This window comes from Cololabis saira, chromosome 13, assembly GCF_033807715.1.
Source record: "Cololabis saira isolate AMF1-May2022 chromosome 13, fColSai1.1, whole genome shotgun sequence".
NCBI classification, from domain to species: domain Eukaryota; kingdom Metazoa; phylum Chordata; class Actinopteri; order Beloniformes; family Belonidae; genus Cololabis; species Cololabis saira.
The window spans coordinates 4,368,836-4,384,931 of NC_084599.1; the positions used below are offsets into that span (position 1 = coordinate 4,368,836).

The 16,096-nt window shown below is 44.7% G+C and overlaps 1 protein-coding gene across 1 annotated transcript in view; it reads right to left on the minus strand.

Annotated features, from left to right (window-relative positions):
- Positions 1–16,096, minus strand: part of LOC133457979 (receptor-type tyrosine-protein phosphatase F-like) — a 191,313-nt gene that overhangs the window by 110,547 nt on the left and 64,670 nt on the right. The window contains exon 7 of the mRNA XM_061737398.1: positions 10,049–10,159. Coding sequence (XP_061593382.1) covers positions 10,049–10,159 — 111 coding nt within the window. The remainder of the gene's footprint in view (positions 1–10,048; positions 10,160–16,096) is intronic.

Below are 16,096 nucleotides of genomic sequence, written 5' to 3' on the forward strand. Positions count from 1 at the left end.
GCTTTTCAACTTTACTCAGAGGCTGTAAATCTCCAACAATGTAGTCCATTATCAGTGTTTCTACCTGTTGCAGGTAAATCAACCCCTGAAGGTGCAGCAGTGGGACTGGGGTGGTTTGGGGTTGTTGGGTCTTCTTGGTCTTTCCTGATCACTTTGTTTGATTATCAAGGACTTGCAGATATTTTCTCACACTGGACGGATGCTTTAACTCCAAATTAAGTTTTTAAATTTGAAGTTGACAAGGCAGACGCTCAGACTTGTTTTCTCAGCGCAGCTGGACATAGTTTCCACAGAAAGGTTAGATTTTTACCGTCGGACTCTTTGGGAGACGATGTGTAAAATTCCCACAGATAATGATAAGGATCATCATCTGACGTCTCGCTGACGCTGCGTCTGCAACGTCTCTCTCTCCACTGGTCATGTAAAGGTGCACCAGGCTCGGGCCGCCGTTGCCATGGAGCTGGTGCCCGTTGTTACGCCAGTGGGCACTGCATTGTGGGTAATGTAGTGTGAAGTCGTTGTCTCATCAAGTACTTTAAATGTGCCGCCCGCTGGTGAAATGTATTCTGTAATAATTGGACGTAAACAGTGAAGCTGAAACTCACATAATCTGAACAGTTCAAATTCCAGTTCAGGTTCAACAAAACAAATTTAAAATTTTTCAGATAAAAAAATAACATATTTGAACCATTTTTCAGACAATAAAATAAAATTTGAACCATTTTTCAGACAATAAAATAACTGAAAAAATCTGAAAAATGGTTCAAATATGTTATTTTGTTACTTGTAAAATTAGTTTTGTTGATGAGAAAATATGTTTCTCTATTTTTCTTATTTTTGTGAGGGGGGGGGGGGTATATATTGTTTTTCGGCACTTCTTGTTCTCTATAGCTGATATAACATGAATTACTCCTATGTGGGATCAATAAAGTTCTTATTTTTTCCATCTGAGATAATTAAATATATTATATTTGGTGCCTAACTGTTTCCCAAGTATATTAGTGTGTGTGTGAATGAATAAATTCCTTTGTAGAAAGGCGCTTTATGAAAATAAGTCAATTTACTTGTATTAGTTTACAGCACAGTCTTGCCACATCCAATATGACGGCGTCGTTGACGTACGACTCAGCGCTCGATGGGGCGTCTACGTAAATATGTCTATGATCCCCCCTCCTGTCCAGCTACAATGGGAGGCGCTACCAGCGTAGTTAACCACGCCCACACACATGGACAGCCAATCAGTGTCCACTGCAAGGTGTGATGGACCGTTGTTTTCCACCCACAACTCAAGCAGAAAAAGACCACCGCACAAACAGATTTCAAAATAAAGGCAACTCGCAAACAGTAAAAGTACAGTTAGAGATTAAAAAATAGATTACCGGTAAACGATTAAAAAAAATAACGCGCTAAATATATCTGTAAATAATTAATCGCAATTAACACGCTAATTTGACACCCCTAGTCTTTTTATGTATTTATTTCATGTTTTGTTTTGGCCAGGCAGTGCATGCTTTAGTTTACGATGGCCACAGCACAAACTGGACCTTTTGACCTCCTTCATGGGAACCTGGTGGTGTGATGGAGAGATGTTTCAGAGCAGGTCCCACTCAACAAATGCTCTCTTCACAAAACCTGCAGCAGCAGACACACACAGTTTGTTCCTCATATAGCACAGATGCAGGACAGGGTTGCAGAGCAGGGGGGGGGGGGGTATGAGCGAGGGGGAGAGCGGGTCCACAGTGGGCTGTGGTCATGAGAGAGCGGCCGGGACGGGCCTGAGGCGCCGACTGAGATGTAGGCGCAGCACGGCTCCAGTCTGCCAGGCCTGGCGCTCAGGAGGACAAAGAAGTGAAGAAAACCAACCTTCCCGCTGATCTGAGGGGTGAGGGGCAGTGTTTTGGGGTTTTTTGGGGTTGGAGGAGTTGTTTGTTGTTTTTTAATTAAAAGATGTAGTGATGATGGAGGGATTCAAGATAAAGTGAAAATAAAAAATAAAACATGAGGGGCAAAATAAGCAGAGGAAGGAAGAAGATAAGGAGAAACAGAGAGAGTAAAACAGGAAAATATCTGCACATCCATGAAGCAGCAGAATAAATCACAGTGGAGACGACAGCCCGTGTAGCAGCTCACACACACACACACACACACACACACACACACACACACACACACACACACACACACACACACACACACACTCCCAACCTCTCACCTCCTGACAGCTGTGTAAGAGCACTTAGAGACTGTTTTGAACCTGCTGGTGACCGTGTCACCCTCCAGCAGCATTGCTATGGAAAACACTTCCGCTGCGTGTTAACAGCCGTCCTGCATTCACAAACACACCAACCTGCTTCATATCCAGGAAAGTTGCACTCAAAAGGGCTCAAAGAACCCAGGCGGGCCTCATCTCACCGGTGCGGGTCCATTATGAAACCTTTTTAGGATTATGTCTAGTCTAAACACTACGACGCAGTATTAGGGCCAAACTAAGACGAAAAAAATTAGAAATTACGAGAATAAAGTCGTAATATTATGAGAATAAAGTCGTAATATTATGAGAATAAAGTCGTAATATTATGAGAATAAAGTCGTAATATTATGAGAATAAAGTCGTAATATTATGAGAATAAAGTCGTAATATTACAAGAATAAAGTCGTAATATTATGAGAATAAAGTCGTAATATTACAAGAATAAAGTCGTAATATTATGAGAATAAAGTCGTAATATTATGAGAATAAAGTCGTAATATTACGAGAATAAAGTCGTAATATTACGAGAGTAAAGTGGTAATTTATGAGAACTCTAACAGGAAGAGCACATACGTCTTTTGTGGAAGAGGAGCTGTCTGGTATAGTATAGTATAGTATAGTATAGTATAGTATAGAATAGTATAGTATAGTATAGTAATAGAGGTTTTGTTGTTTCTCAGGAAACAATGAGGATGATCATAAAGATTTTCTTCTTTCACAAAAGACGCAATTTCTTCCAAGTCTGAGTGGTTCCTTCTTCCAAATAGACGCAGTCGTTTGCACAATCTTTTTAAAGTCCTTATACTGATAATAATTAGATGCTGATGTGCCAAAAGATTAAGTAATTCCTTGTTTGTGAAACTGATACCAAAATATAACTTCACAAGATGCTCAATATTCCTCATTTTAACACAGGGAGAAGAAGCTCTTGCTGTTAGAGTTCTCATAAATTACCACTTTATTCTCGTAATATTATGACTTTATTCTCATAATATTACGACTTCATTCTCGTAATATTACGACTTTATTCTCGTTATATTACGTCTTTATTCTCGCCATATTACGACTTTATTCTTGTAATTTTACGACTTTAGTCTCATAATATTATGACTTTATTCTCGCAATATTACGACTTTAGTCTCATAATATTATGACTTTATTCTCGCAATATTACGACTTTATTCTCATAATATTATGACTTTATTCTTGTAATTTTACGACTTTATTCTCATAATATTATGACCTTGTAATTTCCTTTTTTTTTTGTCTTAGTTTGGCCCTAATACTTCGTCATAAAACACAAGTCTACACCCTGTTTCATGTCAACTCTGGGTTTACAGTCCAGGGTGGATGCACAAATCCACACGCTGCTGGAAATGATGATGTGGTTGGAAATAAACCTGGGAAAATGTTCTCTCCTGCGTCGCTCCAGCGAGTCAGGACTCACACCTACACCTCGCCACAGTTCCTGGAGGATAGCGCTGAAACCATCCCTGCTAACTCTGTAAACAACTATACTGTAATCCCTGGTTTTTCGCGGGGGTTACGTTCCAAAAAGAACCGGTAATAAGTGAAATTCGTGAAGTAGCAACCTTTTTTTTATTATTATTATTATATTATAAAAAATATATTATATGATATATTATAATTATTATACAGGGCTTCTACCTGCGGAGATCACCACCACGACCCGAGTAATTGGATTTGAACGGGAGAAAATGAAAAATGATTATGAAAAAAAATAAGATAAATTGTGACTGGCGTGTATTTCCCTGCTCTTCTGATGCTGCATCCTGACTCGCTCTGTAACGTCTTTTTCTTCTTAAGCCGCGGTGCAGGAGTGTTTTTTTGAGAGAAGAACATAGTTATGGGTCGTTGTTGTCGCTCGTTTTTCTTCTTTTCTTCTTCCGACATGCCACCATGGATTATATTTGAGACTGTAATGAACGATTAATCAAAGGTCCTGTTCTTGAGCTGCTGCTGAAGCTCATTGGCCGTTCTCAGATTGTTGCTAAGCAACCAACGTTATTGACACAGGAAGTGAAGAAGCGGGGAGACTGTTTAACCAATCAGAATGCAGAACACGATGCACAATGCAAATCCGTGAAGCAGCGAGACGTGAAAGGTGAACGGCGTTACAGCCAGGGATTACTGTACTTGCATGGTCTCAGCAGACTGGCCCAAGAGGAGGAGTCTGCAACAAAAGTCCATGTCCAGCCAGCAGAAACCGTCATGGGAAAAGCATTTACCTTGGATTAGTTTGGACTTCTCCAACACAGAGCTGAAATGGAGTTTTCTTTATTTGGTGTTTTAAGATGGAACTCCACTGGTGTGGATGTTGTGTTTGGTGCAGAGAACAACCACATGACTGGTTTTCCCTTCTTTCTTTTTCACACTGCAAAAACTCAAAATCTTAACAAGAATATTTGTCTTAGTTCTAGTTAAAATGTCACATTAAAATCTCATTACACTTAAAACAAGACTCATCACTGGAAAAAAACAACAATTTTCACTTGTTTCAAGTAGATTTTCATTAAAAAATAAGTAGAAAAATCTGCCAGTGGAACAAGATTTTTTTGCTTGTAATGAGAAGATAAATCTTGTCCCACTGGCAGATTTTCCTACTTATTTCAAGTGAAAATGTACTTGAAACAGGTGAAAATTGTCAAATAACAAGTTATTTTTCTGGTAATGGCTCTTGTTTTAAGTGTAATGAGATTTTTTGACTAAAAATTAGACATTTTAACTAGAAATAATACAAATATTCCTGGTAAGATTTTGAGTTTTTGCAGTGCATTCACTCATCATATCCACTTCTCTGCTTGTTCTGCACTGAAATTACTGTCTTGAAGCTGCGAGATTAACATTTTAAATGTTGTTGTTGTTTTTTACATCATTTTATTCCTCTGTTATTTAAATCAACAAAATGAGCATGTGGTCCTGACAGGTGAGAAGGAGTGCGTGTGGTAACGCCTGGCTGCCTGCGTGTGATTTGCTGCTGGACAGCTCTGCAGAGCAGGGTGAGCGAGCCCTCGTCACAGCCTGGCGTGTGGGTGTGACGTCCGTCATTTACCGAGGACGAGGAAGCTGCTCCAACACTTCCAGCACCCTCTCCCCTCTGCAAACAAGAGAGGGAGCAAAACAAGGCCTCTGTGGCCATAACTTAGAGCTAAAATCTGGACCTTCTAGACCTTTTTTATAATATTTAGAGTGGATTTATCATTATAATTGTCGTACCCATGTATCACCACTGTCTTTGTACAGCTGCTGTCCATGGACTCTGGTGAGGTGAGTGTTTATTTTTATCAGGAGTGCCCTGATCTGGCCCAACCGGGACTTTTAAACAGGCTCGACTAACTGCCCCAGGCCTTGGAGTCCCCCGGGTCACCGTCAGAGCTGGGGTCAGCAGAGGTCAGGGTTCATCAGGCTAAAACTCATCAGGCCAATGTGTGGAGTGACTCTACGGAAGAGCATTAGGGCCAGGCAGAAAGATAAAAATACAATTTTAGAAGAGGAAGATTTTTTCCACTTCGAGAAAAAAGTCGAAATGTTGAGAAAAACGTTGAAATGTCAAGATTAATGTTGAAGTACAATTTCGGGAAAAAAGTCGAAATGTTGAGAAAAAGGTCGAAATGTCGAGAAAAAAGACAAAATTGTATTTCGACTTTATTCTCAAAATTTGGACTTTATTCACGAAATTTGGACTTTATTCTTGAAATTGTATTTCAACATTAATCTCGACATTTGCCTTTTTTCTCGACATTTCGCCTTTTTTCTCGAAGTGAACAATAAAAACAAATCTTCCCCTCTCAGATATGTTTTCTCCTGCCTGGCCCTAATACTCTTCCGAACATCGGCTTCTGACTGAAGACGCTGTTGTTTAACGGCTGTATTGATGAAAACCGCCTCTATAACCTCCCGAGGAATTTCCTATAATTCCTAGAGGAATTATGGACATTTTTGCCGGATCAGGACGTCTCCCGGGATCAGGACGTCTCCAGGATCAGGACGTCTCCCAGGATCAGGACGTCTCCCAGGATCAGGACGTCTCCCAGGATCAGGACGTCTCCCAGGATCAGGACGTCTCCCAGGATCAGGACGTCTCCCAGGATCAGGATGTCTCCCAGGATCAGGACGTCTCCAGGATCAGGACGTCTCCCAGGATCAGGACGTCTCCCAGGATCAGGACGTCTCCCAGGATCAGGATGTCTCCCAGGATCAGGACGTCTCCAGGATCAGGACGTCTCCCAGGATCAGGACGTCTCCCGGGATCAGGACGTCTCCCAGGATCAGGACGTCTCCCAGGATCAGGACGTCTCCCGGGATCAGGACGTCTTCCGGGATCAGGACGTCTCCCGGGATCAGGACGTCTCCCGGGATCAGGACGTCTCCAGGATCAGGACGTCTCCCAGGATCAGGACGTCTCCCGGGATCAGGACGTCTCCAGGATCAGGACGTCTCCCAGGATCAGGACGTCTCCAGGATCAGGACTTCTCCAGGATCAGGACGTCTCCCAGGATCAGGACGTCTCCCAGGATCAGGACGTCTCCCAGGTCGCCCAGGTCGCCCGGGTTGCTGGTGGTTTGGGGCCAACCAAGAGCCGCTCAAGGAGCTCTGTTACAACATTTAACTGCTCAGTCTTAAAAATGAGAGGCATGTCTTTGTTCACGGTTTAAAAGTAAAGTCGAGACAGTGTTCAGCAAAAGGTACCAAAGGTGACAGCATCTTTTACAGATTGGGCTTAAAGTGCCAGAATACACGAAGCAACAGCACACCAGAAAACTTTACCAACATCTCCAGTGTTGCCGTGGCGACCAATCCTCCAACAGTTGTGTCAGCAGCAGGGGAATCTGGACGTATTGTGCATTTAAAACAGTCCCTAAGGGCTCCGGACCAACTGCCAGTAGGTGACGAGACAGGAATGAGAAACGACTGACTACAGAGGAAGGGCAGAGTTCACACACACAGACTCGCACAGAAACAGTCGGACAGTGAGACGTTGAACACCACTGCACCTCAGGTTGGAGGGAGACAAGATCGTTAATAAAGAAAACTGTCTTTACACATCCCTTAACGGAGTCCCCGCCGAACACGAGGGAGACAAGACTTTTGACTCTTCAAATAATGATATATGTCATTCTTTTAGACTCATTTCCCTCAAATGTCAGACTTCTATGGAGTATTAAAGCCATGCAGGAGAAAAATATTTGAGAGGGGAAGATTTCTTTTTATTGTTCACTTCGAGAAAAACGTTGCAATGTCGAGATTAATGTTGAAATACAATTTCAAGAATAAAGTTGAAATTTCGTGAATAAAGTCAAAACTTTGAGAATAAAGTTGAAATACAATTTAGTGAATAAAGTGGAAATACAATTTGGTGAATAAAGTGTAAATGTCTCCTCTGGTCCATCCAATCCAGTTAGAGCGACTGACAGCTCTGCAGCAGCAGCCCTAACTAACTAACTAACTAACTAACTAACTAACTAACTAACTAACTAACTAACTAACTAACTAACTAACTAACTAACTAACTAACTAACTAACTAACTAACTAACTAACTAACTAACTAACTAACTAACTAACTAACTAACTAACTAACTAACTCACATCCTTGGAGTGGAACGTTAAGGGGACTTTCTGAAGTTATGCAACTGCATATGTGTGATATGTGTTTCGAATCAATTCACGAAATTTTGACTTTTTTCTCGTCATTGCGACAATTTTCTCGACATTTCGACTTTTTTCTCGACATTTCGACTTTTTTCTCCAAGTGCATAATGAAAAATAAATCTTCCTCCTCTAAAATATTATATTGATATTCTCCTGCCTGGTCCTAATACTCTTCTGTAGCCTTCTGCATCTGAGTTTAGTGAGTCGTAGTACAGCACGGATGCATTGGGATTCATGTTTCCCAGAGACGCTGGCTGCACCCATGATCTTACTGTACGTTTCTAATGCTTTTACTGGTGCGTCATCGAAGGGCCACGTGACCTTGTGATCACATTCGGTCGCATGAATCAGGCAGGTCTGCTGTGGATCGGAACTGCTGGTGTCTGTGTTTCTTTCAATGACATCGGTCGATGCCACAGCTTTAAAAAACGCAGATATTTTTGTGTGTTTCAGGTTGTTGATGCCACATATCTTCTCCGTCCGCTGATGGAAGTCTCACCTGTGAGCAGATGCACGTGTCTTTGTGAGGTCATTGGGGCAGAACTTCATAATGAGCGACACGGAGACAGATTAAAATACCAGACGTGTTTTTTTTCTGAGACTAAGGGTGCTTTCAGACCTGTGGCCCGTTTGTTTTGTTCTGATTCAGGGGCTAAATCCATACAGTTGTTTCGTATGTGGGGTTTGTGTTCACAAGGCAACCGTCTGTAGCGGTTCAAAGCTGTTAACAAATACCATGAACCAACTGTTCTCTCATTGGTCAGAAATGAAGGCGGAAGGAGTTTCCTCTTCCGTACCCCGGGAAAAACAACAACTATGGAGCATCGTCAGCGAGTGTGGCTAGTTTGTTTCTGTGTTTTTCTGTGGTTAATTGGTCGCTTGTTTTGTCCCACATCCGAGCACGATTGCTGTGTTCACATGTACCAAACGAACAGATCTCTAGGGGGAAATGCTCCCTGTTTTGGAACAACTGCTCCAAAACAGGACCAAACTCCCACAACTCTCACAACTCCAACCTGGTCACTCCACGTCCGTTTGCTGTAATCTCTAGTGCAGTGTTTCCCAACCACGGCCCTAGAGCAGTGGTGGGCAGTTCCTGGTCCTCTAGGGCCGTGTCCTGCACGCTTTAGATTTGTCCCTGCTTAAACACACTTGATTCCAATCAAACATTGTTATCAATAGTCATCAAGTCTGGTAATGACACAGCCTTATCTCTCAGGGTCGTGTTTAAGCAGGGACACATCTCCAATGTGCAGGACTCGGCCCTCGAGGACCAGGAATGAAAACCACTGATCTAAAACCTAATTTATGCCTGTCCATCAAATCAGCAGCACCTCGGTGCAGTGAGATCCTCCCCATCGACGTGAACACCTTACTTTGAAGAGCTCTGCACTGCTCTGGCATGCACCTCCAAAGTTTTCTGACTAACATTTAGTAAATATGTCTCCAACGTAGGAATGGAAGACAGATTGTGGACGGAGACAGCAAAAACACACGAATAACATACAAGGAAAAAAGCTTTGCAGCAATGGCAGCTCAGAAGGCACACTGTGAGGAAACAGAGATTAGCAGACATCATGAGATTAAAGCTGAAAAGAACATATAGTTTAATACGCTGACTTGGGTGCTTCAACTTCACAATGAATGCTTCATTGTCATCAACATACCATTCACATGTGGCAAATGAAAACGAGACGTTGGACCAGGACAGCGGCTGAGCTTAGGGAAGTAGTGGCGTCATATTCAAAGCAGTCGGCTTCAAAAAGGACTTTATGATTTTAAAGGGAGAAAATAACCACTGTGCATTAAAAATGATTAAAGTCGCAATTTTCTTTTGGTCTCGCACGTGGTTTCTCCAATACCTGCAAACCTCCACCGCTCCCAAACAGAGACGGATGTCATCATACTCTGACTCTTCACTGGATTATAAACTGATAAATAAACCATCAAACAGGATGCAAAGGACAGATGAAAAGTGTTCAAAGAGAGAAAGCAATGATGGTGAGAGCAGAGAGTCTTCAGGTTTGATTCTGACGTCAGATTTAGCATTCAGGAGGTGACAGGAGAGGCCGTCTCTGACGGAGGGGGAGCCCTGACGGAGCCCTGGCGGCCAGGGAGACTCTTACCTCGGACGTAGAGGTTGGCCGGAGCGGAGTACCGGGTCCCAGCTCTGTTCACCGCCACGCACTCGTACTTGCCCTGGTCCGACTCCTCGCTGTTCTCGATCTGAAGCGCTCCTGAGGAGAAGCGTGGATACAACTGAGATCTGCGACACACGCACCGGAACACACGCACACACACACACACACACACACACACACACACACACACACCTGCAGACCCACGCGCCCACGTCCACACACACCTGCACGTACTAGAGATGCACAGATCGATGGGCAACCCATTGGTATCGGCCGATAAGCCCCTATCGGTTTTGATTGGAGATCGGAAAATAATAGTTCAAAGTAGGGCTGTCAGTTTAGCGCGTTAATTAGATTAATTAATTACACCGCTAATTAACGTGTTATGAAAATGAACGCAATTAATTAGGAGTGGCAAAATACGCAAGTATTTTAAATGTGTCCCATTAAGGGAGCCGTAGTTCACTTGGCAGTAACAGGTCACTTCCTCCTGCTGCTGGTCAAACTAACAAAGACCTGGACGACTCAGGGGAGACTCAGCTAGTCTTTGCTAGGACCTTTGAACGGCAGGTTTATGTATAAACAGAAAGAAGACGGACTATCAACAAGAACGCAGTGATTTGTACATTTAGTAAAAAAGAATGTTCCTATCAGCGGAGCTGCTCCAGCCTGAATTATCATTTAAACACTAAAAATGTCCGGATAAGTTCCACTGTAAACGGTACAGGTACTAGAACTTGAATTGCTGTATTGATCAGCTTTAGTTTTAATTTTGAATTAAGAATCTGCTTAAGTGCCTATTTGAGACTCAGCCTTAATTTATTTCTGAATTGTATTTATTTAACTGTATTGCATTTTTGAATAATGCACCTGGCCTAATTGGTTTGCTGATGTGCTTGAACTTTTTCTTTTTAATTTCATTTATGAAACACACTTCACTGATAAAAATGTGGATTTCAAATCTTCTCTTCTTACTGTATTCAATTGATTAGTCACACACTGTAATTTTGCAATGTCCTAGAATTCTAATTCTTTATTTGGGGACCTTTAGCAGATATGAGATTAAAATGCGATTAATTAATTATAAATCCTGTAATTAATTAGATTATTTTAATCACCTGACAGCACTAGTTTAAAGCGGGCCGATCTGATGACGTTTATAGGAACAACCCGCCCCCCGCGCTGCGTCCCCACACCTCTGACCCAGGTCTCCTAAGGGGGCGTGGCCGCCGCCGCCGGTACGGGAGTTTTACAATGTCCGAAACGGACAAGAAATTTGCAGTTTGCAAAGTGTGTGCAAAGGAAATACCCGAGGAGGAATGTTATAAAAGAATTTGACAAGTGACATTTGGAGCTCTAGTGTCTCTGAGCTAGAGTCTAGAGTTGCGTTTCGCCACACGCGGCGGATGCTATCGCTAAAGCTCTCGGAAAGCTTAATAATTCATAATTCATTTTTTATTTTAAAATTGAATTCCTTTTTCCACAGGAAAACTAAGGTTTAAAGTTAACAACTTGTATCAACTCTAAGAGAGTGACATGTCTGCTGTGAGTGTTGGTCACATGTTGTTCATAATTATTGCCACAGGGAAGCTTACCGGTAAACTAGTAAGCTAAACGAGTCTAAATCGTCTCTAAGAGTCTGTAGAGGGTGAAATATTGCATATTGCCTCAGCCTGAAATAAAACAGTCAATTCATGATACTTTCTCATCTCCTAATTTTTATACCTAATACTACAATGTCAGTGTATTGTCCATGAGACAACAACATTGACAAATTTATGGATTTCAATATCGGGATCGGCAGATACGGCTTTTGGAGATGGGTTATCGGTGATCGGCCCTGATCGGTGCATCTCTAGCACATACCTAGACGAGGAAAAGTCTATGAACCCTTTCACTTGACCGCTTTCTGTTTCTTTTTTGTTGCATTAATTTGGTATAAAGGTGATTTGATCTCCATGTGAATGACAGTGATGGTCTGAGGTCTCGGGTTTCTAGTGATCGGACGTGCAAGATTCACAGTGCAGGAGGAAAAAGCAAGTGCACCTAAAGACTAATTACTCCAACTAAAAGCTAACTGCAGTCTGTAATCTGTGAGGGTCATATTTCCTGATATTTGCATTATTATGAGCCAGTCAAGCTGAAGAATCTAACTGATACTGAAATAAGCGACCCCTGGATGATCTCACAGACGGTTCTGCTTTAACAGTCTGTTGGCTTGACTGATGGGATAACTCCTTGTTCTCCATCCTTGTTCTCCGTCATTGTTCTCCTCCGTTCACATCTCTGCTGGTATATCTTGCTGCTTCTCCTTCCTCCCTCTGCGTGTGTTCTCATCTCTCTGTCAGCTATCAGCTCAACAACGCTGCGTTTATCTGTTACTGTGAGGTGAAAATCAGATCCCACTCAAAGGAGTCCGGTTAATCCGACAGGTTCTCTTACTTTTCTTATTACTTACTGCTTGTGCAGGTGGCAGAATCATCCCAGCTCATTGTCTTCCTACACTGATTCCTGACACTGAATGTGATTTATTTTCCTCAACACACGTATAAAACAGGCCTATTTGTCTTGTTAAATATGTTTATATAATATATTCTTGTTATATTTTTGTTCTCTCTTTTAAATACAACTGCTCGGAGGAATGTTTCCTGAAAAGAATGAATCAGACGTTTTAATAGATGAGGAGAGAACTCTCAAATATCACTCAGAGAAAGAAGAGTAGAGGAAAAGAACAGGACGCTTACCTCACAAGTTTTCATCCATTCATTTGAATTGTTTACAACCATTTTTTAACAGTCATGAATACAATAAAAAGTATTGCTCACATGAGTGATTAGTACTTAGACAGAAAGTGAGAAGTATCTTTAGAATTTACAAACTGAGCAGTGAAAGTGAAACATGCAGCGTTGAACTGTGCAGAAGAAAGAGCGTACCATAGCCAGCTGTTACACACTGCACAATGAAATCCTGGAATGCAACATGGGATGGATTTTTAACAGAGGTGAGAGGTGAGAGAAAGAAAAAAATAAATAAATGATATGTGTGTGTATATATACCACAATCTTCTGATCTGGAGGAAAATGGTGGGTCTATGGTGGAGGGGCTGCCATCTAGTTTTACAGTTCCTTATGTTTTGATCAGTGGCCATCGTACAATGATTTCCTTTTCCTGCTTCTGTGTGTTAAATGAAGGTTCAAATGAATTATCAGATAACATTAAGTTCTCTTATAAAATGTCCCATTTTTCTAGTAGTCCTTTCCTCTAATGAAAACTTTTTCTCTCGTTTTCCCGAAGAAAAACCCAGACGTGAACTCTCGCAAATGAACATCATTTCATTTGTCGGACAAAAATGATGTGAAACGCAGCTGCATCCGTTAAGCAAGGACTTCTCTGTAATAACTGCTCGCATGTCATGTTTTGGTCTCTGGAAAGCACCTAGAGACAACTTCTGTTATAATAAACACTATATAAATTGAATTAAACTATATTTAATTGAATCATATCATGCAGTGATGTTTAAAAATGTTCAGAACATTGATGAATTTATGCAACAACTAATGTAAATCAGACACTGCTCTGGTATTGTGGTTCAGTTGAATCATTAAAAAAAACATGGACAAAAATGATCAGCTCAGCTTAAGATTTGGTTGAACAACCTGGTGTTCTGTAGACAGGTGTTCTGTAGACGTGTCCACCTGTAATCAGGTGTTCTGTAGACGTGTCCCAGGCCAACACACGACCAAAGTTCCAGGGTCGCCCACGAGGCCGGGCAGACCGGGGAGACAGTTCTGGGGGTCGCCCACCAGACCTAGGCTTGGGCCTTGATGTCGACCTTGGCCTGGGCTGTGGCGTGGGGCTTGGACTCGGCGGGGAACTTGGACTTGGCAGGGAACACAGGATACGAGGAGCCGGCTGCGGGGGAACCCGGGTCCTTGTCTCTGGCTGCGGGGGAACCCGGGTCCTTGGCGCTGGCTGCGGGGGAACCCGGGTCCTTGTCTCTGGCTGCGGGGGAACCCGGGTCCTTGGCGCTGGCTGCGGGGGAACCCGGGTCCTTGGCGCTGGCTGAGGGGGAACCCGGGTCCGAGGCGCTGGCTGAGGGGGAACCCGGGTCCTTGGAGGTGCCAGAGGGGGAACCCGGGTCCTTGGAGGAGCCAGAGGGGGAACCCGGGTCCTTGTCTCTGGCTGCGGGGGAACCCGGGTCCTTGGCGCTGGCTGCGGGGGAACCCGGGTCCTTGGCGCTGGCTGAGGGGGAACCGGGGTCCGAGGCGCTGGCTGAGGGGGAACCCGGGTCCTTGGAGGTGCCAGAGGGGGAACCCGGGTCCTTGGAGGAGCCAGAGGGGGAACCCGGGTCCTTGGAGGTGCCAGAGGGGGAACTCGGGTCCTTGGAGGTGCCAGAGGGGGAACTCGGGTCCTTGGAGGTGCCAGAGGGGGAACTCGGGTCCTTGGAGGTGCCAGAGGGGGAACTCGGGTCCTTGGAGGTGCCAGAGGGGGAACTCGGGTCCTTGTCTCTGGCTGAGGGGGAACCCGGGTCCGAGGCGCTGGCTGAGGGGGAACCCGGGTCCTGGTCTCTGGCTGTGGGGGAACCCGGGTCCGAGGCGCTGGCTGAGGGGGAACCCGGGTCCTTGGCGCCGGCTGAGGGGGAACCCGGGTCCTGGTCTCTGGCTGTGGGGGAACCCGGGTCCGAGGCGCTGGCTGAGGGGGAACCCGGGTCCTTGGCGCCGGCAGAGGGGGAACCCGGGTCCTTGGAGGTGCCAGAGGGGGAACTCGGGTCCTTGTCTCTGGCTGCGGGGGAACCCGGGTCCTTGACGCTGGTTGAGGGGGAACCCGGGTCAGAGGCGCTGGCTGAGGGGGAACCCGGGTCCTTGGAGGTGCCAGAGGGGGAACTCGGGTCCTTGGAGGTGCCAGAGGGGGAACTCGGGTCCTTGGCTCAGGCTGCGGGGGAACCCGGGTCCTTGGAGGTGCCAGAGGGGGAACCCGGGTCCTCGGCGCTGGCAGAGGGGGAACCCGGGTCCTTGGAGGTGCCAGAGGGGGAACCCAGGTCCGTGGCGCTGGCTGCGGCGCAACCCGGGTCCTTGGGGGTGCAATAGGGGGAACCCGGGTCCGTGGCTAGCTGGGGCTGGCGCCGATGCCGTTGTCGTGTCCCCTGGGGCTGAGAACACCCGAGCCCCCCTCAAGCCAGGCGTGTTCCCCAGAAGGGAGATTCCTCCTCCTCAGGGTCCTGCCAACCAGGAATCAAGAGTTCTGCCTCCCTGTAGACATATTGCCAGAAGGCAAAACTTTTTCCTGCTGGATCCATGCTGGTCGGTCCGTTCTGTCACGGAGTGTGTTTATTGAGGACCCAGATGCAGGACAGCGGGAGTCAGGAGTTCCAAAAACAGGGTTTTATTCAACAAAAGGGCAATAACCAAAAACGCTGCAGAGCAGGATTATCAAAAAGAGCAAAAACCGAAATCCAGACAGGATACATGGAGGAAGGAAACAGTACGGACCGACTGAGGAGCAAGGGAAAGACAAGACCAGATATACACAGGGGATAACAAGACACAAGTGCGAACAATCAGGGCAGATGGAAAACAGGCGGGGCAGTGTCTGACAGTGACACCTGTAGAGAGGTGTTCTGTAGACGTGTCCACCTGTAATCAGGTGTTCTGTAGACGTGTCCACCTGTAATCAGGTGTTCTGTAGACGTGTCCACCTGTAATCAGGTGTTCTGTAGACGTGTCCACCTGTAGACAGGTCAGCTGTAGACGTGTCCACCTGTAGACAGGTGTTCTGGTCCTCATGGACAAACGTCTCCAGATACCTCAGGACTGCAGGTTCCAGATGTTTCCACAGATGTTCAGCAGGATTCTGTGGTTCTTGGCTGGTTCTAGTTGTGTGTTTTGGGTCATGATCCTGTTGGAGGACCATGACCTGCGACTGAGACCAAGCTGTCTGACTCTGGACGGAACGTTTGTCTCCAGAACGTCTTTGATGGTCTTGAGATTTTATTGAACCTGCACAGATTCAAGACCCCGGTACCAGACGCAGCAG